The 26847-nt window shown below is 45.1% G+C and overlaps 1 protein-coding gene across 1 annotated transcript; it reads left to right on the plus strand.

Moving 5' to 3' along the window:
* Positions 1 to 14799: 14799 nt before the first annotated feature.
* LOC101830025 (zinc finger protein 688) lies at positions 14800 to 17902 on the plus strand. The gene is made up of 3 exons (XM_005064362.4): positions 14800 to 15219; positions 15519 to 15632; positions 17224 to 17902. The coding sequence occupies exons 1-3, from the start codon at positions 15024 to 15026 to the stop codon at positions 17724 to 17726; spliced, it is 813 nt and encodes a 270-aa protein (XP_005064419.1). The 5' UTR covers positions 14800 to 15023; the 3' UTR covers positions 17727 to 17902.
* The last annotated feature ends 8945 nt before the right edge of the window (positions 17903 to 26847 follow it).

Raw genomic sequence — 26847 nt, forward strand, 5'->3', positions numbered from 1 at the left:
GTTTTCTGTGCCTTTGAGTAGAACTTCTTCTTCTATCCCTATTATTATTCTTAGGTTCAGTCTTTCCATGGTGTCCTAGATTTCCTGCATGTTTTGTGTTAAGGATTTGTTGAATTTAACATTTTTTTTGACTGACGAATCTATTTCATCTATCATATCTTCAGCACCTGAAGTTCTCTCTTCCATCTCTTGTATTCTTTTTTTTTTAATGCTTGCATTTGTGATTCCTGATAATTTACCCAGATTTTCCATTTCCAGAATTCCCTCAGTTTGTTTTTTCTATATTGCCTTTATTTATTTCAAGTCTTGAATCATTTCCTTCACTTGTTTGATTGCTTTTTCTTCATTGTCTTTAAGGGATTTGTTGAGATTTCTTTTTTCTTTAAAGATTTATTTATTGTGTATACAGTATTATGCTTGCAGGCCAGAAGATCTCATGGTTGTGAGCCACCATGTGGTTGCTGGGAATTGAACTCAGGACCTCTGGAAGAGCAGGGAGTGCTCTGAGCTATGTCTTCGGCCCTTGTTGAGATTTCTTTAAGAGGATTTTTCATTTCTTCTTTAAGGACCTCAGTCATTCTCATAGTTATTTTTAAGGTCATTGTCTTCTGCTTAATGTGTGTTGGGATGTTCAGGTCCTGTTATTGTAGCACCACTAGTTTTTAGTGGTGCCGTAATGCTCTTAATATTGTTGAGTGTGTTCTTGTTGTCTACGCGTCTCTTCCTCTAATCTGTATAGGTGGAACTTGTGCTTCAGGGGGTCTCTCTTTCTCCAATTGGTATAGTTGGGGGCCATGGGCTTCATTGACTGCTCCTTCAAGTGCAAGCAGAGCAGAGCCTCCGGTGAAAGCTCCTCCTGGTGGCAGTAGGCACAAGGCTCAGGTGGCCGCTCCTCACGATGCAGGTGGGGCTACAGCTCCTGTGGATGCTCCACCCATTAGAGGTGGGGCCACTGCTCCTGTGGATGCTCCACCCATTAGAGGTGGGGCTACAGCTCCTGTGGATGCTCCACCCATTAGAGGTGGGGCTACAGCTCCTGTGGATGCTCCACCCATTAGAGGTGGGGCTACAGCTCCTGTGGATGCTCCACCCATTAGAGGTGGGGCTACAGCTCCTGTGGATGCTCCACCCATTAGAGGTGGGGCCACTGCTCCGATAATTGCTCCTCTAGGTGTAGGTAGGGCTGAGGGTCCAGTGGTTGCTGTAGCAGTGGGGTATCTCCACTGAGAAATGGCAGTGGATTCTGGCTGGGACACAGGTGCTCTTTCCAGGAGGAACTTCTCATGATAGCTTCTGGAAGCCACTGCTGATGTCTGTCTCAGTGCTTGTTTTCTGCTCCCAGGTCTGAGGTTCGGGCCTCACTCTATCTAATTCTAAACCCTCTATTTGACAGCATTTCTTTGTGTAGCCTTGCCTGTCCTGGAACTTTGTGGCTTCAAACTCACAGAGATCTGCCTGTCTCTGCCTCCTGAGTTCTGGGACTAAAGGTGTGTGCTACCACCCAGCTATTATTTGCTCTTTTCCTCTTAGATTTGTGAGAGTCCTCTTATCTTGCACACACACTCTCTAGCCTATAATCATACTAAGATCTATATTTAAACAATTAAAGAAAAAAAGGGCTTTCCTTCTGACCTGTCTTCATTTAATTTCTGATCAACTTTTTATGCAATAGTGCATTCTGTTTTCTACACACTACATTCACTGATGCACTGTGGTCTGCAGCCAACTGTAGCAATGTTACACCGATGAGGTGTTTCCTGTGCGCTGTTATTAGTCAGGGTTCAGAGTCGCAGAACTTACAGAATGAAGCTCTTTCTCTCTCTCTTCTCTGTTTATAAATATATATGTGTATAAGTATGTATGGAAATTTATTGGAACGTCTTACAGGCTGCAGTTCAACAATGGCTATCTGTGACAGTAGACTGTCAGGTGGCTGCAGCAAAGACTTAACTCTGTAGATGTGGTTGCTCAAAGCTCAGAGCATGCACATTCCAAAGGAAGCTCATCTCCAAGAATTTTACTCAACCTACTCCTGGAAAGGACTTCCAAACCCTTAGAATATTTTATGCAATGAGAGTGGTTTTGTATGTTTGGAATCTTGGCTCATGCTGTGCCAACCTGACCAGATAAATGTATCCTAATGATATTTATTTGCTCACAGGAGTCAGAGTGAGGGAACTGGAGTCTAAGAAGTTGAGGTCATGTACCTTGCCTCGGCATCACAATATAGCCAACACTGTTGGTAGACTTGTGGAGGAGCCAGCCCTGGAAGTTGTAAGCATGGGAGAGTTGTCTCCCTTACTCATCTGTCATGCAGCAGAATGGGTGGGGGAGAGATTACCCCCACCTCATGTGGGAAGCTGTTCCTGCCCTTCATCAGCTGCTGCACTCAGGAGAGTGACCTCTATAGCTCGCCTGGACAACACAGTAGAGCTGGCTGTGAAGATGCAGGTGTGGGAGAGTGACCCTGAGACATGAAAGCAGGAGAACTGACCCCCCCCCCTTGCTCATCGATGTAAGGGGTGAACTAGCCAGGGCAAGGCTGGAGATCTCACCCTGGTGGTGAGGACAGGGGAGAGCTGGTACCAACCCTGCAACTACCCAGGCCCAGAACCAGGGTTAAGTATTGGCCCTCTCCACCATCTACCATCTACCCCATCTGTGGTCTGTTGTAGCAAAGGGTGGGTTTTGTGTGCTAAAGGATCTCCATGACACAGGGCACCAACAGGATGTCCAGGAAGAGTCCCATGAGGGCCCAATGTTGATGGTGCAGCAGAGACCAGGGGCTTTGACCCAAACCAATGACTCTTTGCCATGAATGCCTGCACATAAAGATGCATGGATAAAGGGACTTACTGTGTAAAGATGCATGGATAAAGGGGCTTACTGTGTAGCTCACTGTGTACACTGCAGCTTCCATGATGAGATTTCCCCTTTCTTCCTTTTTGTTTTAAATCTTAAATTTTATTTTTATTTTTTTGGGGGGGTATTGCAGGGGCAGAGGGCAGATGCAAGGAGACAGGAGATAGGTGGGATTGGGATGTGATGATGTTAAAGGCAGAAAGAATAAGAAAGTTAAAGAAGGAGAAGCTGAGGTCAGTGTACCAAGTCTTTCTCTGTCCTACAAGCCAGCTCCCAAATAATGACAAGGAGACTTCTTATTCATCACGAAAGCTTAGCCTACAGCTTAGGCTTGCTACTTACTACTCTTATAACAAACACTATCACATGGTGTTACCTCTCTTCCATTTGCACCTTCTGTTTCCTCTCTGTGTCTAGCTAGTGACTCTGCCTTTCCTCTTACCAGAGTCCTCTGTCCCTGAAAGTCCTGCTTAACCTCTTCCTGTCTAGTTATTGGACATCCAGTTCTTTATTAAACAGATCACAGTGACACGTCTTCATAAAATACAAAGAAATATTCTACAGCAGGCCAGCAATATGGGAACACAGCCACGTAGCTGATCTCTAAGCCTTGGGTGGTTTGTACAGGTTGTCACAAATCATTGCTGGGAGAATTAAGCACATCTTCGTGTAACTCACTAAAGAGTACACCTCCAAGTTTCTGCTTTTCACGCACCCCCCCCCAGTTATATATGTCTTTCCCTTTGTTGATTTCAATGTGTATCCTTAAAGTGGCTGTAGCGAAATATGCTTGTAATCCCAGCATTTGGAACATGGAGACAGGAAACCCTGTTCTCAAAAGCAAAACCAAAGCAAACCACAACAACGAAATAACAGGATAAAAGAGAAGAAGCAAAGGTACTCTTTGCCTAGGCCAGTCTTGGGGTTGTTTGTAGCAACTAGGAAGAGAGGTTTAGTGGGAAAGCCAGCTGTGCCTCCCCGTACCTTTTGGAATCTCAGCACTATGGAAGCTAAGGCAAGCCATATTCACTGTGAGACAAAAAAGTAGATAGGAAGGGAGGGGAGGGGAGGGGAGGGGGTGGCAGGGGACGAGGGCAGAAGATCAGGTCCCACAAACCCATTTCTCCACCCTAGTAGTACAACTCACTGTGTGCCCAGCATCCGTCTGCCCCTCCATGTTGTCTCTGTGGGACTTCGAAGGCAGAAGGAACGACGCCTGATGCTGCAACGATAAACGGCACACTTAGTGAGAGTACAGGTAACTGCTCATTGAAAACACTCACAAGAAAAACAAGCAACCCAGATAAGTCGAGTACTTTTCCGCCACCGAACTGGAAGCCAAAAAGAGGGCGAGAGGTTCTGCTGCTCAGTCTTTTATTCCTTCCTCTGTACACGCCCCTAGCCATGCCCAAAAGTGAGCCTGGCTAGTGACATAGTTCACCGCCTACATCCGTAATCGTCTTTAGTCACGCCTAAAGTGGGTGTGGTTAGCAGTGCGGTAAACCGCCCTTTTATTACCTCATTTGTATGTGCCTTTAATATGCCACATGGCTAATGGCGGAGTACTAAGTTTCTCCCTACGGGTGCCTACATGTTTGTGCTTCTTGCTGTGCCATGAGTAGCGAGAGCTCTCATTGTTTTCAAATCTAACCCAGAAGTCTCTCGTTTTCTTTTGACAGTGGGTGATCCCCTTTAACAGATGCAGAATCTGAAGCTCAGTGTATTAAACCATCTGCCCAAGGCCTCACATCTGCAATTCTGAGGGCCTGAATTTCAAGTCAGGTCTGAATTCTTTTTTTTTGTTTTTTTGTTTTTTTGTTTTGTTTTTACGAGACAGGGTCTGAATTCTTATCCACCTGAACATTAGCACTGAAAGGTGAGCATTCATCCCAGGCACAAACGCCTCCATGTCCATTGCAACTCAGAGGTCTGTACAGATACCTCTGCCCTAGATTAAGTAATTAATTAATGTGCTGTTCTTCTTTGAGACAGTCTTGATAGGTAGTCTAGGATCGCCTTGAACTCTCGATCTTTCTACTTCATCCTCCTAAGTGCTGGGATTATGGATGTGAACCACCAAGCCCAGCTTTCCCCATTTTGTAATTAATTTTCCATCATGTACTTTCCAAGTTCCTGACCATCCAGTCAAACCCTGGTCATGGATATGATGAACATATCTGGATATTTCTCCTCAGCAAAATGCACAAGTAGACACTACTGAAAAGCTCTGTTCACTGAGATTTCCCTCCACTACCGTTCTTCACAAATATTCCAGATAGTAACAGTGCTGCAGCTGTCCACTTCAAGTGATGCCTGCACAGTGTGCACATCTCCCTGCCACCAAAACCTAGTCTTCCCTCCTGTCAATGGCTCATAGGACATCTCTCATAAAGTCTGGGCTGGGGGCAAGAGGGCCAAGTGTGGCAGCAACAGGAAGCATGGGAATTTGGACCACATGTATCTTATTTGTGCCTTCAGAACTTGCTTGTGCCAGGAGGTCACATATATATTGTTACTGGAGAGTGTGTGTGTGCGCGATCATGCATTTGTCTTGGTGTGCCGAGAGCAGAACTTAGGGTTTCACATGTGCTAGGCAAGTGCTCTGCCACTGAGATATAGTCCCAGCCCTTACTACTTACTTCTATTTGATGGTGAAGTACTTTGGGACTTACCATCTCAGTTGGCCTCAGCCCACAATAGACAGTTCAGGCTGTGTGGTCAAGCATTCAGTTTCCACTAAACCCTGATATCAGGCCAAGAGTGGTGTTAAAGGAGAGCAATTTGCAGATGATGGGGCTTTGTTACCAGATCCTAAGGGCCTCCACTACAATTCACTCATAGAGGACAAATGAAGGCCCCACATAGCATCTTCACTTGCCCATGACACATTAGACACCATTGAATTTGCTGGATCATGTGGCTCAAGAGGCAGAACAGCATGCATGGTAGCACAGACCTGTTGCAGCACCTTCTACTCTGACCTGTTCAAAACCAGCAGTTGGAGCTGCAGAGAGTTAGCAGTTAAGAATGTTTATTGCCCTTGCAGTAGACTCCCTAGGGCCTGTTGTGGAATATCTGTTTATACTGTGAAGATGTATATTTGCCAAGGCACCTTCTGATTGGTTTAATAAAGAGCTGAATGGCCAATAGCAGGCAGGAAGAAGTTTGGCAGGACTTCCAGTGACAGAGAGGACTCTGGGAAGGAGGAAGGTGGAGAAGTTAGAAGATACAGCGAGGAAACAATAGGTACGATATGGAAGAGAGGTAATGCCATGTGATAGAACGTAGATTAATATAAATGGGTTAATTTAAGTTATAAAAGCTAGTTAGGAGCAAGCCTAAGACATAACTATGCTCTCATAATTAATAGGGAGTCTCTGTGTCATTATTTGGGAGCTGGCTGGCAGCATGGAAAAAGACTCTTTACATATGGTATCTTCCCTAAGGAGTCAGCTCTAGGAAGATTTTACTAGTTTGCTATTTCTACTTAGCATACTGGTTCTGAAGGGCTCACTGTATGGCAAAGCCTCTGAAAGGAGCAGAAGAGGATGTATCCTTCTCTCTTCTTCTCTGTCTCTCTTATTTTTTTCTTTTTCAACTTTCTCAGGCCCTATGTGGGAATTCAGGCCCCACTTTGGAACACCAAATATGGCAGGCTTTCTTTTGGGCCACCAGCCAGCTCCCAAGTGATAACATGGAGGCTTATTATTAGTTATGGATGCTTGACCTTGCCTTACGCTTGTCCCACTAGCTCTTGTATCTTAATCTAGCCTGTTTCTCTTCGTCTACATTTTAATTTGGGGCTGTTTGCCTTTCTTTTGTCCAGTGTATCTTACTTTTCCTGCTTCCATGTCTGGAATGGCTGTCGACAGCCTGGCTAACTGGCCTTGGGCATCTCCCCTCCTTCCGTCTTTTCTCCCTCTCACCTAGATCGATGCTCCTACTTGTTCTCTCTGACCATCAGCTCTAACTGTCCCTCTGGCTCCTGAGTCTTTATTGTTAAAATTGAACAACTGATGTTTTGTTTAAAAACAACAGTTAAATTAAACTGTCACAGGGCAGGAGAGTGATACATTCCTGAAGTACAATGCAAGTCTATTGCTAGCTTTGTCAATTGTAGTTAGTTTCTTCCTTTCTTCCTTTCCTTTCTTCCTTCCTTCCTTCCTTTCTTTTTAAAACTCTTTACTTTTTTAGCTCTTTGCTTTTTTGAAGGACCCACCACCAAGCTCCCCCCCCCCAAAATCACATGAAATCTTATTCTCTCTTCTGAAAGCTTGGCCTTTGCTTGACTTATTTCTAGTCAGCATTTCTTAACTTAAATTATTCCATCTACTTTTGCCTCTGCTGAATTTCTTTCTTTACTTCTTATTCCATCGCTTGCTGTGACGCTGGGTGGCTGGCCCCTGGAATCCTCTCCTTTTCCTCTTTTTGCTCCCATTTATTCTCTCTGACTGCCAGCCCCATTTATCCTTTCTCCTGCCTTGCTATTGGATGTTTAGCTCTTTACTCGACCAATCAGGTGTTTTAGACAGGCAAAGTAACACAGATACACAGTTAAACAAATACAACACAAAAGAATGCATCATTAAACAAATGTTCCACAGCATAAACAAATGTAACACATCTTAAAATCATATTCTGCAACAGCCAACTAAAAGCAGACTGCATCTCATCAATATTATAGACAGAAATGGAGAAAAAATCAATTACCAAGGAATGTATTAATTTGTTCAGTAGAGTAACCATGTTTGGCACAGCAGGTGCCATTGGAGTTGTTTCTTGATGAGGTTTCAAATATGTCAGTCATGGGTTAGAGAGATGGTTCAGCAGCTCTTCCAGAGAATCTGGTTTGGACTCCCAGCACCCACATTGCCCCTTAAAATCATCTGTGATTCCAATTCCAGGGGAATCTGATGCCCTCTTATAGTCTTCAAGGACACTACACCCACATGGTGCATAGATCCCCATACATGCAAAACACCCATACACATAAAAAATAAATAAATATTAAAAAAGGATGATAGCAATCCAGTAATTTGCCAGGTTCCATGCAGACCAGATAAGAGAGGTATAATGAATGGGGCAGGTCCAAATTCACATCCTCAGTTCTGTGGTTGGTGGCACTCATCTTTGCAGATCCTGCAGGGATACTATAATTGCTTTTGACTTAATATTCTCTTAGATAGAAGGAGCTATAATGGTTACCAGAGGTTAGAGACTCTTCTAGATGCTAAGTATGTCCATTGCTTTTTTTCTTTTAAATTTCTTTCTACAATTTATGTATGTGTGTGTGCCATGGCATACATATGGAAGTCAGAGGACAACTTATACATCTATTCTCTCTTTTCATCATGTGGATTCCAGGAATTAAACTCAGGTTGTCAGATTTGGTGCTAAGTGTCTGGCTGTTTTTGCTGTTGCTATTTTTTGTTTGAGTTAGGGGTTTGCTATGGTAGCCTATGGGACCTTGAACTCATTGTGAGGTGTTCCTCCTTGCCTCAGCTCCCCAAGTTCTAGGATATAGGTACCACCACATTCATGCTGTCAATCTTAATTTGCATTCTGGAACTGTGAGACAGACCTGAACTAAAGCTGTATTGATCATTTGACCTCCATAAGCGCCACTCTTAATTACAGAGCCCCAGTGAAGCTTTATGTCATCTTTTTAAAGAGATTAATTTTATGTGTATGAGTGTTTTGTTTGCATGTGTGTAAGTGCACCATGCATGTGCAGTGCCCATGGAGGCAGAAGGGGGAGTTGCATCTCAAGGAACTGGAGTTACAGATGGCTGTGAGCTGCCATGTTGGTGCTAGGGATCAAACTTTAGGATTATCCTGAACTCCTCATCCTTCTGCTTCTACATACTAGGTGCTCTGATTATAGGAGTATGCCATCACACTTGATTTATGTGGAGCTGGGGATTGAACCAATACTTTGGGCTTACTATGCAAGTTCTCTATTAAACTATATCCCAAGTCCTGACCTGCTATCTTTTCATTTTTATTTGTTGTGTGGGTGTCCACAGCATGTCTGGGGATATGTATGGAGGTCAAAGAACAACTTTGTGGAGTTGATTCTCTCATCCTGGGTTTTTGTTTGTTTTGTTTTGTTTTTTTTTTTGTTGTTGTTGTTGTTGAGAGAAGGTCTCACTATATAGCCTGGCCTGGAACTCAGATTTAAGGTCAGGCTGGCCTTGAACCCATAAACATCTTCCTGTCTCTACCTCCAGGGTGCTGGGATTAAATCATGTACCAACACATTTGATTTCTTTTTCCACTGTTACATGAGTTCCAGGGATTGAACTCAGGTCACCAGGCTTGCATAGAAGCACTTTTACCTGCTGAGCCATCTAACCCCTTCCCATCAATATGTTAATGCAATATTTCCAAAGAGGAGTACAGTTGTAATATATGACAAAACATGGGTGAACTTTGAAAACATTTAAGTGAAACATGCAAGATACAAAAGAGAATAATATATCACAATTCCCTTCATGTAATATACCCAGTCCAAGTAAGTTTAGACTGACAGTAGATTAGAGGTTTCTTTTGGGGCTAAGGAAAACACTTTAGAAATATATAGTGATGACAGTTGCACAGCATTGCGAAAATACAAAATATTTTTTTTTGGTTTTGGTTTTTCGAGACAGGGTTTCTCTGTGGCTTTGGAGGCTGTCCTGGAACTCGCTCTGTAGACCAGGCTGGCCTCGAACTCACAGAGATCCGCCTGCCTCTGCCTCCCGAGTGCTGGGATTAAAGGCGTACGCCACCAACGCCCGGCCGCAAATACAAATATTATTGCATTGTACACATATAAATATCTACATTAGGGGCTGGAAAGAAAACTCAGAGGTAAAGAGAGCTGGGTGCTTTTCCAGGGTACTCAAGTTAGGGTCCAAACACACACACACACACACACACACACACACACACACACACACACACACACAATAGCTCATACACCAGTTCCAGGGACTCTAAAGCCCTCTTCTGGCCTCAGTGGGTACCAGGCATACACATGTTGCCCGTACACACATGTAGGCAGAACACTCATACATATAAAAAAAAACAGATCTAAATTTTTAAAAATGGGCTCAACTGACAAACTTTCTTATGCATTTATAAAAATCTTAAATTTCACTTATTTAGTCTCTCTCTCTCTTTCTGTATGTGTGTGTGTGTGTGCGCACGTGCGTGCACTTACACCATGGCATGAATATGGAGATTAGAGGCCAACTTTCAAGAGTGCCCTGGGATTAAAGGCTAAATTAATTTTTAACGTGTCTCTGAGACTTCTTTCCACGGACCCTCATGAACCCAACACCCAAGTTTCGACAAACCCTGAACAATAGTCAGAAAGTGCTAGGGGACTGGTGAGATGTCTTGGCGGGTACAAGTGCTTGCCACCACAGAGAAACCCTGGGGGGGGGGGATGCTTGCCACACAGCCTGATGACATACATACACCTACATGCACAAATCTTAAAGAAGAAAAGTTAACCACACAAACTAAGTCGGGACAGGGGCTGGGAATATGGCTCAGTCACTAAGTATCATTGGGTAAGTATGAGGACCTGAGTTCCAATTCCCATTATCCACATAAAAGCTGGATGCAACAGCCGGGCGTTGGTGGCTCACGCCTTTAATCCCAGCACTTGGGAGGCAGAGGCAGGCGGATCTCTGTTAGTTCGAGACCAGCCTGGACTACCAATCGAGCCTCCAAAGCCACAGAGAAACCCTGTCTCGAAAAATCAAAAAAAAAAAAAAAAAAAAAGCTGGATGCAGGGTGCATGTGTGTAACCTCAACATTGGAGGAGGAGACAAGCAACCTCTCTTGGGTTGCCTGACAGTGTAGTGGTATCCGTTTGTTCCAGGTTTAGTGAAGATCTTGTTTAAGACATGAGCTGGGTGGCGGTGGCCTTTGATCCCAGCACTAGGGAGGCAGAGGCAGGCAGATCTCTGTGAGTTCAAGGCCAGACTGCTCTACAGGACAGTCAGGGCTGGTATACAGAGAAGCCCTGTCTTGAAAAACCAGGGGTGTATGAGGCCAGCAAGATGGCTCAGCTAGTAAATACACTTGCTGCCTGTCCTGATGATAACCTAAGTTTGATCCCGGGAACCCACATGGTAGATAGAGGGACTGTTCCTTCCATGTTGTCCTCTTATCTCCATTCACGAACAACCACACATGCACCAGGCTTTTCTTTTGGGTTACCAACCAGCACCCAAATCAAGACTTGCTGGGACCCCTATATGGAAATCCATTCCATCCCGCCACGAGTTCAGAGAGCTCAACTCACTCCTATTGTCTCTAAGACATTACCTTAATGGCTACAGGATGCCCTGGCCTCAGTGGTGAATGGCTCCTGTCTAAATAACAACAGAGTTGGGCCCAGGCTGGTTTACTCTCACCCTGAAGGCTAGGTGATATGTGCAGCTGTGAAGTGCCTGAAGGCTAAGCAGTACGTGCAGCGTGCAGCGGAGTGTCTCTAGGATTAGGGGAAGTAATTGCTATCTGCCCTTTATACATGATAACACAAGTATTCTGCCATTGTCTCCACCTTTGGTTGATTACTTAAGATGGTGTATGATTAAACCTAGACGCATTCAGTATGGACTGAAATTGCCCTCCTGACAGCTATTTATGTTTCTGACTCTTAACTCTTTGAGCTAGCCTTTCCCTCATCCACACTCCCCCAATAAGGAATGGCCCCGGGGCTGATGGGCTGGTCCTGACTGCAGCCCCACAAACTCCAGTCTGCAACAGACATAGAGACTGCCTATTAGTTATGAGTGCTCTGCTTAGCATAGGCTCGTTCCTGGCTAGCTCTTTTAACTTAAATTAGCCCATTTCTCTTTGTCTACCTTCTGCCTTGGGGCTTTTACTTTTCTTCCTTCTGCATCTCTCACTTTCACTGCTTTTGGAGGCTGCCTGGCTTCTTGCCCCGGTGTCACTTTCTTCTTGTTTTCTCTTCTTTTCTTTCCTAGACAGTCTCTCTACCTGCCAGCCCCGCCTATCCTTCTCCTGCCTATCCATTGGCTGTTCAGCTTTTTATTAGACCAATCAGGTGCCTTAGGCAGACAAGGTGAAACAAATGCAACACAATCTTTACATAATCAGACATACACCCATACATTGTTAAACAAATGCAGCACAAATGAAATACACCTTTACACAGTCAAAGTAATATCCTGCAGCATAAGTAAATTTAATACATCTCTGTCCTGTTAAATTACATTTTACAACATACACAGATGCATGCACATAATTTGGAGTGGTTGTCAAACCACTTCAATCAGAGGCTTGGGGAGGGGCTGAAGAGGTCCACATGGTTTGATGTCCTCAGCAGGGTAGATCTTTGAGGCCTCCTCATTGTTAAAACCTGTCACTTTTTGCAGGGGTGGTAGGTGCTGGTGAGCACTGAGCCCAGGGCCCAGGCAAGTGCTCTGTCATCGAGCTACACACCCTCTCTCCCTGATTTCCCTTTCTTTCTTCCCCTCCCCCCTCTTTCTTTCCTAGCCCCCTCTTCAGGGTCTAGTGTAACTGACCATGAAGGCCTTAATGGATCCTCTTGACACCACTTAAGGCCTTTGCCACTATGTCTAGCTCCACTCAACTTTTTAAAAAAATTACACAGTATAATGGGACATCCCTTTAATCTCAGTACCCAGGAGGCTGAGGCAGGTGGATCTCTGTGAGTACAAGTCCACTCCAGCTTACATAGCAAGTTCCAGGCCTACATAGTGAGACCCAGAGCTATATAGTGAGACCCTGTTTGGGGAAGAAAAAAAGTAGTTATCATTATTGCTAATCTACTGTGCTAGAGAACACCAGAACTTATTTCTTGTGTGTCTATGTGTTCATGTGTGGTGAGCATACACGTGTGCACATGCCTGTGGAGGCTGGAGGTGGACATTGTGCTATCTTTCTTCAGTCACTTTCCAACTCTTTTTTCGAGACAGGGTTTCTCTGTGGCTTTGGAGGCTGTCCTGGAACTTGCTCTGTAGACCAGGCTGGCTTCAAACTTACGGAGATAGTTCTGCCTACCTCTGCCTCCCGAGTGCTGGGATTAAAGGCGTGTACCACCCATGCCTGGCTACTCTGCAACTATTTATTTTAGTTTTACACAAATTTATTGTGTGTAGATTTAAGCATATAAAACAATAAACTTATTTATCTTTCCATAAACACCAGCACTCCATCTCTTAAAAAACTGTTACATACAGGAGTAGTGGAACACTCCTTTAATTCCAGAAACAGAAGCAGAGAGGCAAGCAGATCTCTGAGTTCAAATACAGTCTGATCTACATAGTAAGTTCCTCTCTGATCATGAACGTGGTTTCTAAGATATAACACCCAGGCTTTGCCATTAGCAGGAAGCACGTAGGGACACCGGAAGACCCAACCTTAACCTCGGGCACCAGGGATGTTTGTAGGCATTTCGGGCTGGATCGGGTGGGTCAGGTATTCTGGCACTCGGGAGTCACAGAAAGCATAGCAGCTTACAGCCCTGACCCAGGGAAAGGCTTCCCCAGTGTATCCGCTCTTCTCTAGCAGGAGAGGGTCTACCAGCTGGGGATGTTTGCCCAGTGTAGCAATTTTGCTCCGGCAGGGGAAAATCCGGGTGAAGTTGCTACAGTTCAGCTCTGCTCCCAGGAGTGGAGAGCAGAGTGTAACAACTCCACTCTGCCAGGGGAAGGTTTCCCCAGCAAAAGTGTTATAGCCCTGCTCCCTCTGCTCTGCCCAAGGTCGTCTCTGCTCTGCCACAAAAGAAGGTCTTCACCCAAACCTCATTGAAGGGGTTTATTGGAAGGGAAGAATCTGTAAGCGTTTCAGGATGGGTTGGGACAGGATGGAACAGGAGTGGGTCAGGTATTCTGGCACTTGGGAGCCAAGGACAACCACAGGTTGCAGTAAGTTTGGCAGCTTACAGCCTTGCCTCAGAGAAAGGCTTCTCTCGTGTATCAGCTCTGCTCCGGCAGGACAGGGTCTTCCAGCTGGGGATGTTCGCCTAGTGTAGCAGTTTTGCTAGGCAGGAGGTTTCTCCGGCCGAAGTTGTTACAGTTCAGCTCTGCTCTCGGAGCGGAGAGCGGGGAGCCAGGAGCAGAGTGTAACAACTCGGCTCTGCCAAGGAAGGTTTCCCCGGGCAAGTGTTACAGCGCTGATCGCTCTGCTCTGCTCTGCTCTGCCCAGGGTCGCCTCTGCTCTGTCACCCTGCAAAAGAAGATCTTCACCCGAAGATCATCCAAAGGGGTTTATTGGAAGGCAGCTGGACCAGCCAAGCTGAACATACACAGGGTTTATATAGGGATTCTTGGGGGTGGGGAAGTTTTTCCAGAGTAGGGATTGGTCAGATTTCAATGCTGAGCTCAGATTGGCTAGACCTTTGCTCGAGGATTGGTTAGTTTTCTGCACAGGATTAGGGTCAGATTTGGCTCTGGTTTCAGGGCCAAAGTGTGTTTCTTTCTCTGGTCCTTTTTAGCCTTTTGGCTCTGGTTTTAGGGCCAGGGTACATTTCTTTCACTGGCTCTGATTCCAGGCACAAAGTGTGTTCCTTTGGCACTGGTTTCAGGGTCAGGGTACATTTCTTTGGTTCTGGTTGCAGGGCCAAAGTGTGTTTCTTTGGCTCTGCTCAGGGTGTGTTTCTTTGGCTGGCCCCCTTTCCCTACAATGTTCAGGTCCTCAGACTAGGTTGAGATATCCCGCCATTCCACAGCCAATTGCAGCACAGCTGCTCCTTTCACTTACAGCCAATCATCGGCCGCAGCGACTGCACACCAACCCTCTTGACACGGCCATTGTATTTAAGGGCAAATGGGGCGCTCTGGGCAGCGGAAGCCCCAAAGTGCCATATTTGGTAAGCTGAGAAATGGCGTCTTAGTGCCGTCACTAGCAACTGAAGCCAGGCCGTCGCCATGTTTACTGAAGGCATCTTTCGGGTTCCTTCACCCGAGTCGTGTCTGTGTGCGAGCGGCTGTGGAATGAAACATAGAGCCTAAGTAGTTTCCACCGAAGCCCTGCAGTCCTCAGCGGCCACTCGCTGCTCGCTTTGTTCCACTCCCGTTGGGGGCGATAGTGACCAAGGGGCGTGGCATCCGGGGGAAGCCGAGGCTGGAAGCCGGAAACTGGGCGGCAAAGCCGCTGCCCCCGCAGGAGCTCCGATGGCGCCACCCCCTGCCCCGCTGCTGGTGCCGATGCCCGCGGAGAGCTGTCCTGGTTTCAGGAAGCCTGAGCTCGTGAGTTTCGCGGACGTGGCTGTGTACTTCTCCCCGCATGAGTGGGGCTGTCTGCGGCCCGCGCAGAGAGCCCTGTACCGGGATGTGATGCGCGAGACCTACGGCCTCCTGGGCGCGCTCGGTGAGGCCCGGGTCAGAGCCCTGTCCCCACCCCCCAACCCTCCTCGGGGGTTCACATGGGAGATGCTGTAGACCGACCAAGTGGATTGTGAGCCCTAATCCTGCACTTTTCCACCAGAAACATCAGTCACCTTCCATTCCTAGGGCTTCCTCGGGAGTCTCCATTCAGGCAAGAGCATCGCAAACCCGACCCTGGTTGATTTGAGCATAGGTTCTGAGAAGGCGCCCTCACCCTAGTGGGATGCTATCTTGCCCGGGTCAGTCGCTCAGACCAGCACTGTGACCCCTGTTCTCTCTCAGGATTCCCGGGCCCCAAACCAGCCCTCATCTCTTGGATGGAACAGGAGAGTGAGGCTTGGAGCCCCGCCGCCCAGGATCCTGCGGAAGGGGAAATTCTAGGAGGAGCTCTGAGAGGTGAGGGGTTGTCCCAGGTCCTCCTGCATCTTGTTTGTCCGGGGTTTCTTCTCTAGTAAAGTTTTCTTTCAGATTTCCCATTCCAGCATCCCTACAGAATTTCGAGAGACAACATGTGTCAGATACAAAAGGGAAAGAGCCGACCTGTTAAGAGTTTTGGAAACTCTCAAGAGCAGTCCTGTTAAGAATAGAGTAGGAGAATCTAGAGCCCAAAGAACTTAGGTTTCCAAATGTTTGTTAAATACTGTTCATTTCTCCCTTTTCAAAACCGACTAAGGCTGGTCGTGGTGGCACACACCTTTAATCCCAACACTCAGCAAAGGCAGGTGGATTTGAGGCCAATCAAGGCTACCTTGTCTCAGTACCCCCTCCTGAATGCCCTAAAATGCCCCAAACATTGAGCTGGTTTCAGGTCTGCCTATCATATTTCTCAAGACAAAGTGCTGCATGAGAAAAATGCTGGTGTAATGACAGCTTGGCTCCTCCCATTGCTACCCTGAATCGAAGAAATCTGAAGCAGATACGGCACCTAATCTGTACAAGTACCACTGTACCAACACAACAAAAAGAACCCCCAAAACACAAAATGCAACAGTAACTGCTGTTTCCTGAGCATTTTCTAAGTTATCAACAAGCATGTATGTATTAAATCCTCCTAATAATCCTGTGACGTCAAGAAACCATTATTTTCCCATTTGACACATGAAGAAGGAAATTTTAACTGTTTGACTTTCAACAAAGCCTTTGTGTTAGTCACTGGGCAGTATATTTTAGCACTACCTGGGTAAAAATCTAGGGTAATCTATGCAAAAGTGTTAATGTTTTATTGAAACTTGTTTCTTTCCTTTTTTTTTTTTTTTTGGTTTTTGAGACAGGGTTTCTCTGTGGCTTTGGAGGCTGTCCTGGAACTTGCTCTTGTAGACCAGGCTGGTCTCGAACTCACAGAGATCTGCCTGCCTCTGCCTCCCGAGTGCTAGGATCAAAGGCGTATGCCACCACCGCCCGGTGAAACTTGTTTCTTAAAGATGTTTGTTATTTTTGATTACAAGTAAATGTGTGTGTCTGTATGGGGTCATGTGCACATGAGTGCAGCTGCCCAGTGAGGCCAGAGGCATGAGGTTACCTGGTGCTGAAGTTTCAGATGCCTGTGAGGTGTTTGATGTGGGTTTTGGGAACTGAACTCCAGTCCTTTGGAAAGGCAGCAAGCGATTTTTTTTTTTTTTTTTGGTTTTATGAGACAGGGTTTCTCTGTATTGTTTTGGAGACTGCCCTGGAAATTGCTGGGTAGACCAGAGCTGGCTCCAAACTCACAGAGATCCGCCTGCCTCTGCCTCCCGAGTGCTGGGATTAAAGTGGGCAGCAAGCGATCTTAAGCACAGAGACATCTCTCCAGCCCCTGTTTTGCTTTATGTTTGTAGTTCTGACTGGCCATATCCTGCTATCCTGTTTTGGGTTTCTGAGACAAGGTCTCACTATGTAGGCCTTGCTAGTCTCAAATTCATGGCCTTCTTCCTGCTTCAACTTTTCCAAATGCTGGGATTGCAGCTATTTCCTAGTGAAAGTTTTAAAATATAATTAATTTGTTTCCCAGGAGACACTTCAAATGAGAAGGAGCAGGGCTCCGAGAGGCCAGCAGAGACTCCTGCTCAGTTGCAGTCTAAAGAGGTGGTTGAACATAAGACTTACTCCATGGCTACCAAGTCCTCTGCAGGAGTACAGCTACCTACGAAAGCGTCCCCAGGCCAGGTGGCTGACGCACAGCTTCCTGCCCCGGTAGCCAGCCCAGATGTGCAGGCCAAGCAGCGTCGCCATGTGTGTGTGGACTGTGGGCGCTGCTTCGCATACCCCTCTTTACTAATCAACCACCGTCGCTCACACTCAGGTGAGCGACCCTTCCCCTGCCCAGAGTGCGGCATGCGATTCAAGAGGAAGTTTGCAATGGAAAGTCACAAATGGATCCACCGGTCCTGCTCAGGGGGACGTCGTGGCCGTAGGCCTGGGATCCGGGCTGTGCCTGGAGCCCCAGTTCGAGGTGACTGGGATCCACCAGTGCTTTTTCGGCACTATCCAGACATTTTTGAGGAGTGTGGGTGATAGCCGGCTGCCTGCATCTGGAGCAGAGCATGAACTTGGCGCTAAGAAGCAACTGAGTCAAGACTTGGGAAATGAAATATATCACTTTGACTTTTCTCAAGTATCCTTTATAAAATTGTAAAAAGAAAAGTGCCTGTAAAGATTCATGTAGATTAAACCTGACACCTGCTCCCCTCCCCAGTGATGGTGTTCTGAAAAAAAGGGGGGTGGGGCGCTGGGCTGGGGATATGATTCAGTTGGTACTGTTTCAGTCAGGTTTCTCAAGAGGAACAGAACCAAGGGAATGAGTATACACACACACACACACACACACACACACAGATATAGATATTGGTAAAGGCAGAGAACAAAAGACAAGAGAAACTTAACTTCTAAAATGCCTTTGTTGTTAAATATTACTTTAACTATATAGAGATGTGTTATATTTGTTTATGCTGCATTTAATTGTGTAAAGAAGTGTTGCTGCTTTCCCTTGCCTGCCTAAGGCACTTGATTGGTCTAATAAAAAGCTGAGCAACCAATAGCTCGGCAGTAGATAGGCGGGGTTGGTGGACAGAGAGAATAAGTAGGAAAGAAGAGAGAGAAGAGAACAAGGGAGGAAGAAAGGGAGATGCCTGGGGCCAGCCAGCCTGCCATTTACCAGCCAAGCAGACACAGAGTAGGACATACAAAATGAAAGGAGGGTAAAAAGCCCTGAGGCAAGCTGGGCAGGGGTGGGGCACCCCTTTAATCTAGCACTTGGGAGGCAGAGGCGGGAGAATCTCAGTGAGTTCCAGGCCAGCCTGGTCACAGAGCGAGTTCCAGAACAGCCAGGACTGTTGCATAGAGAAACCTTCCCCCCCAAAAAAGCCCCATGGCAAAACACAGATGAAGAGAAACAGGTTAAATTAAGTTATAAGAGCTAGGGGGGCAAGCAGAAGATAAGGCTGACCATTCGTAATTAATAATACATCTCCGTGTCATGATCTGGGACTGGTTGGTGGCCCAAAAGAAAACCTGCTACCTGCCTTTTTAAAATCTTGGTTCCTACTATGAGGTGCCACCCATGATGAGGACTGCCTTCCCAAGTCAGTCACCCATGATAAGGACTGCCTTCCCAAGTCAGTCAGGATAGTTCTTCAGGTGAGGCTACCTACTCAGGGGGTTCTAATTTGTGCAAATTGACCTCAAAGCCAGCCATAGTAATTCACCCTTGTCAGCTTTACACATAGATGGCATTTAAAAAACGATACTCTCATGTAGGCATGTAGAAGGTCTTTCTTTGGACTGTCAGCTCCTAAATAGGGATGCAGAGACTTCTTCTTAGGTATGAAAGCTTGGCCTTAGCTTTGGATTGTTCCTAACTAGCTCTTACAACTTGTATTAACCCATCTGTATTAACCTATGTGCTGCCGCTGGCCCATGGCTTTACCTGTCCTCCAGCAGGTCCTGCTCCCTCTGAGTCTCCTGGCGACTCTTGTGACTCCGCACTTCTTCTTCCCAGAATTCTCCTAGTCTGGCTCTCCTGCCCAATCTCTCCTGCTCAGCTATAGGCCAGTCACTTCTCTATTAGCCAATGAGAGTGACACATATTTACAATGCACCAAAGATTTCTCCACTACATATTAATCTACGTTCTGCCATGTGGCTCGTGGCCTCCCCTTAGTACTATATGTCCAACTTCCTCTGAGTCTGGCTGGTGAACCACCCACCACTCAGATTCTTCCCCTGAGTTCCTCTGCCTCCCTAGAAGTTCTGTCTCTCCTCTACTGCCTAGCTATTGGCCATCCAGCTCTTTTTTTTTTTTTTTTTTTTTTTTTTTTTTTGGTTTTTCGAGACAGGGTTTCTCTGTGGCTTTGGAGGCTGTCCTGGAACTAGCTCTTGTAGACCAGGCTGGCCTCGAACTCACAGAGATCCATCTGCCTCTGCCTCCCGAGTGCTGGGACTAAAGGCGTGCGCCACCAACGCCCGGCTCATCCAGCTCTTTATTAAACTAATCAGAAGGTGCCTTGGGAAGCTGAGGTAAAACAGACATTTTCATATAGTGTGATCAAATATGTAATGAGTCTGCCTCTGTCCTGCCAACCAGATCCTAAATAATGACATGGCGACTTCTATCAATTATGAACGTTCAGCTTACAGCTGTATCTTAAATTTAACCCATATTTTTAAATCTATGTTCTACCATGTGGCTTTTTACCTTTCTTTTATTCTGTACCTCTGACTTGTTCTGTGTCTCTTGGCATCTCCTGTGGGCCTAGATTCCCCTTCCTCTCTCTGCCTGGAAGTACCGCCTATACATCCTGCCTGGCTATTGACCATTCAGCTCTTTATTAAACCAATCAGAAGGCACCCTGGCAAAGACACATCTTTACAATGTAAACAAATATTCCACAACACAAATATCTTGCAACATATGCACACAAGCCTATACAATGCATATATATATATTTTGTTCTTTGAGACAGGTCTCAACATGGAACTCAACATGGAACACACTACATAGACCAGGTTGGCCTCAAACTCACAGAGATCACCTTCCTTGGCCTCTCAAGTGCTGGGGTTAAGGACGTGTGCAAATAAACTTTTTAAAAATGAGGATGATGCTAAGATGCACACATTCTGGAAGAGTTTTCTCTTGTGTGTGTGTGTGTGTGTGTGTTTTCCCTACACATGTTCCCACAGAGCGCAGAAGAGGACATTGGCTTCTTGCCACTGGAGTTTAGGACAGTTGTTAGCTGCCATGTAGGTACTGGATATTGAGCCTGGGTCCTCTGAAAGAGCAGTTAATGTTCTTAACCACTAAGCCATCTCTCCAACTCAAATAAATAAATAAACAAACAAATAAATGAGTATTTTTAAGGTAATAAAATAATTCTTAATAACTATAACCTTGCCCCCTAAGTCTCATATTTGTTTGTTTTTCACACTATAAATATAATCTACCATGTCCCTCAAAATCCTTAAAAATCCAAATACTTAAAGTCTCAAATCTCAGCTGGGTATGATTGTGTATAACTTTAACCCCAGCACTCAGGAGGCAAAGGCAGGGGGATCTGAGTTTTGAGGCCGGCCTGGTCTACAGAGTGAGTTCCAGGACAGCCAGGGTCACACAGATAAATGTAGAGGAAAAACTAGAAGTGTCGTTGCACCTGGCATATAATTAGGCCCTGAAGTAATCTCAATCAGTGATTGTTATCTGAGATTTATGGGGTTGCCTTTTCTTGGGAATTTCAGAACCTTAGCATGACACAGTCATGCGACATACCTGGCAAACTTGGAATTCTTACAATGACTGTCTTTACTTAGGTAATGATATCTTCAGATAGTTCCTAGATTAGATAAGAGATTTTGGTATGCAGGAATTGACTTGCTAAAAGAACCAGAGGCTGGTTCTCCCTGCTGCTGTTGCTAAACTTACTGCATCCTGCAGTGTCTCTCTTGTCCCAAGTAACAGAACACCAACAGAGGAAATTTGTCTCAAAAACAAAGACATCAAGAAACAAAACAACACAAAACAACCCCCCCCACCAAAACCCAAAAGACAGTTTCAAATCTCTTAATTGTAAACTCGTATGATTATCATAGCAAGTTATATTTACTATGTTATAGCATCAAGTAAACATCGGCAAATAAGCAATCATTCAAAAGCACAATTAAATTAATCAGAGAAAACACCAAATCTTACAACTCCAATGACCATCATCTGAATCTCCCTACTGTTGAGAGTTAGGCTGGTCCTGGACTTTCCCTGAAGCCCTGATGTATGGAGAAGGAATTTAGTTCCTTAGGTAGAACCCAGAGTATGCTTGACAAGACCAGTAATGGCCTGGGGCCAGTACCTTTACTTTAACTATGTACAGTGCTATAAGAATTTTCATAATTAATATTAAGTCTTTTTTATGCTTCATTTGTTTAACTATGTAAAGGTGTGTTGCTGTTTTACCTTGCCTGCCTATGACAGCTGACTGGTCTAATAAAAAGCTGAATGGCCAGTAGTTAGGCAGTAGAGGGATAGGCAGGGCTGGCAGGCAGAGAGAATAAAGAGGAGGCAGAGAAATCTAAGTTCAGGAGAATAGAAAAGAGAGAAAGAATAAGGAAGAGGGACACCTGGGGCCAGCCAGACATGGAGTAGGACATACAGAATGAAAGGAAGGTAAAAAGCCCCAAAGGCAAGACACAGATGAAGATAAACAGGTTAAGTTATAAGAGCTGGTGGGACAATCATAAGCTAAGGCCAACTATTCATAATTAGTCTCAGTGTCTTGATTTGGGGGCTGGTTGGTGGTCCAGGAAAGCCTGCTACACAGGAGCTGTTTCATGTCCTGAGAGCTCAACTTTTGGATACTAGGAACTCAACATGCCCACTCCCTCTCTCCTCATCCCCCACCTGGCTTTGAAGGGGTAGCTGTGTCTGTGTTTATTAGTCCCTAGGCCACAGAGCTGAGTGCCAGGTCTGTGGAGCACTTGAGAATCCCTGTGTTTCCTTTGTGCAACATCCCATTGTACAGTAGACTCTGTACTGCTGACTCTGCCTCATTACCCCCTAAAAACCTGTATATAAGATACTGTATTTCTTTTCTTTTTTCTTTTGATTTTTCTAGACAGAGTTTCTCTGTGTAGCTTTGTAGACCAGGCTGGCCTCGAACTCACAGAGATCCACCTGCCTCTGCCTCCCGAGTGCTGGTATTAAAGGCGTGCGCCACCAACGCCCGGCGCAAGATGTATTTTTTAATAAACTTGTTTATAAGAGCTATTAGCTTGTTCAGTACCTCCTGATTCCAAAATTTCCTCTTCTTTTTTCATCCCCTGGTCTTCTTTCTCAGGAACATGTTATTGAAGAATGACCTGTTATTTCAGGTCAGAATACAATCTTCCAGGGTCCAAAGGGCTTCATATCAAAGTTGTTTGAGGAATGTTTAATGTCTCATAAGTTAAATATGACAGTATAGTTTACAACACTTAACTGCTAATATTATTGCAATTGATGTTACATTAAATGTAGTTGTTTGAAAGAAACTGATCCCCATAGGCTCATAGGGAATGGCTCTGTTAGGAGGTGTGGCTTGTTGGAGAAAGTGTGTCACTGGGGATATACTCTGATGTCTCAGATGCTCAAGCCAGGCCTAGTGTGACACTCTTTTCTTGCTGCTTTGGATCCTGTTGTGGGACATTTGTTTACACTGTGTGAGGATGTGTCATTGTGACTGGTTTAATAAAGAGCTGAATGGCTGGCCAATAGCTAGGCAGGAAAGAATAGGTGGGATTTCTGGGAAGAGAGGAACTCAGAGGGTTAGAATCTAGGTGCCTAGATTCTAGATTAATAGAAACAGGTTAATTTGGGTTATAAGAGTTTTCATAATTAATATTAAGTCTTTATATCATTTTTGAGGGTTGGTAGTAGAAAGAAACTCTGATGAGAAAGCATACTACAGGATTCAGATGTAGAACTCTCAGCTCCCTCTCCAGCACCATGTCTGCCTGCATGTTGCCATGCTCCCACCATGATGACCATGGACTGAACCTCTGAACTGTAAGCCAGCCCCAAATAAGTGCTTTCCTTTATTGCTGTAGATGTGATATCTTTACTGAAATAGAAACCCTAAATGTGATATTAAATAAAATCACATATATCTACTAGATATATATACAAACATAGTTTTCACTACTAAGACAAAAGAGTGTCAGTGACAATCCACGATTCTATCACTGGTCACATTACAATTCATAGTGCTGGGCTGGGCAGTGGTGGTTCACACCTTTAATCCCAGCAGAGCAAAGTCAGGTGGATCTTTGAGTTTGAGATGAGCTTGGTCTACCGATTGAGTTCTAGGACAGGACTACACAGAAAAACCCTGTCTCACCCCCTCACACACACACATACACAATTCACGGTCCTGCAGCTGGTCACATGGCCTTAGCTGGGATTTATAATTATCTTTCCCTACTACCCATTTCATATTTCCTCTACCCTTAGCCACACTTTAGCAGGTCTTGCTTTTTTACCTGGAGGGGTGAACCATACCTTCATTCCTGAAAGTTCTTAGTCATTTGTCATCCTGTTGGGATTAGGTTGTTATTGGACATGGTGGTCAGAAGGAAGTCTTAGCTTCTAATTCATTTAGATGTTTGCCATGTCTGTTTTTTCCTCTGAAACCAAAACTTCCAAATCAGGAACCAAAGGCAAAATTTTTCCTGTTTGTCTACTAGGAGTGATAGTTAGTGAAATCATTCCCATTTCCAACCTATGATTCCTGGATCGGTGAATCCTGGCTATAAGATATGTGTGTATGTGTGTGTGTGTGTATGTATGTAAATATATAATCAAAGCATATACAACCTCCTGAAGAACCCTTCAGGCTATTGCCATCCAGCTTTTGTTTTAGCTGTATCTTTAAAAGGCCATTCCACTATTCTATCAAGCCAGCTGCCTCGAGATGGCAGGGGACATGGTATAGTGAACTCCATGTGCATGAGCCCACTGCACTCTTGAACTTTCTTATTTGTGAAGTGGCTTATCTGGTCAGAAACAATGCTATGTGGAATACCATGACATTGAATAATATTGTGGAATTATCCTTTTGTACACTGTGAAAACATTTTGCTCTCATTGTTAATAAAAAGCTGATTGGCTGATAGCTAGGTAGGATTTTTAGGGCAGAGAGAATGCTGGGGAGAAGAAGGGCAGAGTCAGAGGAGATGCCATGAGCTGCGGAGCGGAAAGGATGGGAGATACATATATGAGGTAAATGAGCCTCAGGGCAGCACATAGTTTAATAGAAATGGGTTAATTTGAGTTGTAAGAGCTGGCTGAAGGCAAGCCCAAGCTATTGGCCAAACATTTATAATTAATAATAAGTCTCTGTGTTATTTGGGCAATTACTGGGGGGACAGAACTGATCTGTGGTCTAGACAGAAAACTCTGCCTACAGGATAAAACATTCTGAGTCCCTGGGTGGCAGTCTTAGAAGAAATATTTCATTTAGGAAAGGCAAATCCATAGCCAGAATTAGTGTCTTTTCCAGTAAGGACAAAGTGCTGTTCCCTTCATATGAAGTGCTTCAGTGTAATCAGCTTGCCACCAAGTAGATGACTTGTCACCCCTGGGAATGGTGCCATAGTGAGGGCCCACTTGTTGACTCCTGTTGTTGGCAGATTTGACATTCAGCAGCAGCTATAACCAAAGTAGCTTTTGTAAGTGGAAGTCCATGTTTTTAAGCCAACACATAACCTCCATTTCTGTTACCATGGCTACTTTGTTCATGGGCCCATGGGGCAATGACAGGAATGTCTGGGGAAGTAAGCTGATTGTCCACAGAATGGGCTCATATTTACTTAATTATTGAACTCATCTTTTGATGTCACCTTTTGGTGACACTTTACAACAGACACAATTATTTTCACATTCTTTGCCCATGTAGAGTGATTTAGTCACATCTTCCCCAGATGTCTTTCTCACCAATTTTCCAATCGTGCTACTACCAAGTCCCTGGCCATCCATCCAATCCATTGGACACAGCCCATGAATTAGTGAACAATCACACATATGGCCATCCCTCCTTCCAAACAAACTGTATGGCCATGTGTACTGCTCAAAGTTCTGCTCACTGTGAAGATTTTCCTCCACATGTATCTTTCACAGTTGTGCTAGAAAGAGTTTACAATGCTGTTCACTTCTGGAGAGTGCCTCCATAGTGTGAAGAACCATCAGTAAACCAGGACCCAGTCTTCTGTTCCTCAGTCAACGGTTTATAGGGCAAGACCCATGAGGCAATAGCTCGATGCTTGGCAGCAGATGGCATTATAATTGGAATAGAAACCATAGGCATCTGGGCAACTACTTCATGTAACTTGCTTGTGTCCTCAGGACCTGCTCAGGCTTGATCATGTAAATACCACTTCCATTTGATAATGGATTGCTGCTGTGCACATCCTACTGTATGAATTTGTAGGTCAGAGAACACCCAGTTCAAGGTCCCACAGTAAATCTTGTGGACCGTTGTCAAATGTTCAGTTTCCACTAATGCCTAATAGCAGACCAAGAGCTATCTCTCAAAGGTGAATAGTGTCTACAGATGACAGCAGAGCCTTTCTTCAAAATCCCAAAGGTCTCCTCTGTGATTAACCTATAGGGGCCTGCCAAAGGCCCCAGACAGCATCCCTATCTGCCACTGACAGTATCATTAGGTCTGCTGGATCATATGGCCCAAGTGGTAGAGCAGCCTGCACAGCCTGTAGGACCTATCAAAGAACCTTCTGTAAGCAGTTTTGAGTCAGTTGGTATATGGGCTAGAATAACATATCCAAGTGAAGAATGTGTTGTCTCTAGAATACAAATAGGCTAAGTGTTGTGTTTCTATCTTAGTGGCGGCAAGAGCCAGGTGAAATAGATTTTTCTTTACCTTAGTAGAAATATCCCTGCCTGCATGCTCCACACCACTGTACACCTGGAGTTTCACCGAGGTAGAAGGCCCTTGAATTTTGGTTAGATTTATTTCCTACCCTCTGATGTGCATATGTGTTATCAAAACCAAACTGGCTGTTGCTGTGGAATAATCCTGTACACTGTGAAGGTGTGTTGCTCTCATTGCTAATAAAGAGCTGACTGACCAATAGCTAGGCAGGAAGAAGTTAGGCAGGAGAACCAGACTGGGAGAATGCAGGGAAGAAGGACAGGGTGCCAGCAAGATGCAGAGGAAACAGGAGACGAGCATGCTGAGAAAAGGAACTGCCATGTGGTAGGGCATAGATAAGAAATATGGGTTAATTTAAGTTGCAAGAGTCAGTCAGTAACAAGCCTAAGCTAGCAACCAAGCTTTTTGTTTGTTTGTTTTTGTTTTTCGAGACAGGCTTTCTCTGTATTGTTTTGGAGCCTGCCCTGGAACTCGGTCTGTAGACCAGGCTGGTCTCGAACTCACAGAGATTTGCCTGCCTCTGCTTCCCGAGTGCTGGGATTAAAGGCGTGCGCCACCAACACCCGGCCTGTGACCAAGCATTGATGATTAATAATAAGTCTCTGTGTGGTTATTTGGGAGCTGACTGGTGGGACAGAAAGGTTCACCTACAAATGTCTAGTGTGGGGCAATGTGTATCCACATAAAACCTAAGAAAGCTTAAGAAAGGGTTCTAAGCACACAAAAAT

This window comes from Mesocricetus auratus, unplaced genomic scaffold, assembly GCF_017639785.1.
Source record: "Mesocricetus auratus isolate SY011 unplaced genomic scaffold, BCM_Maur_2.0 Super-Scaffold_4256, whole genome shotgun sequence".
Classification (NCBI taxonomy): domain Eukaryota; kingdom Metazoa; phylum Chordata; class Mammalia; order Rodentia; family Cricetidae; genus Mesocricetus; species Mesocricetus auratus.

Coding starts and splice junctions, on each gene's coding strand:
- LOC101830025 (XM_005064362.4), top strand. CDS start 15,024: ATGGCGCCACCCCCTGCCCCGCTGCTGGTGCCGATGCCCGCGGAGAGC. Junction 15,220..15,518: donor CGGCCTCCTGGGCGCGCTCG/GTGAGGCCCGGG, acceptor GTTCTCTCTCAG/GATTCCCGGGCCCCAAACCA. Junction 15,633..17,223: donor TCTAGGAGGAGCTCTGAGAG/GTGAGGGGTTGT, acceptor TTTGTTTCCCAG/GAGACACTTCAAATGAGAAG.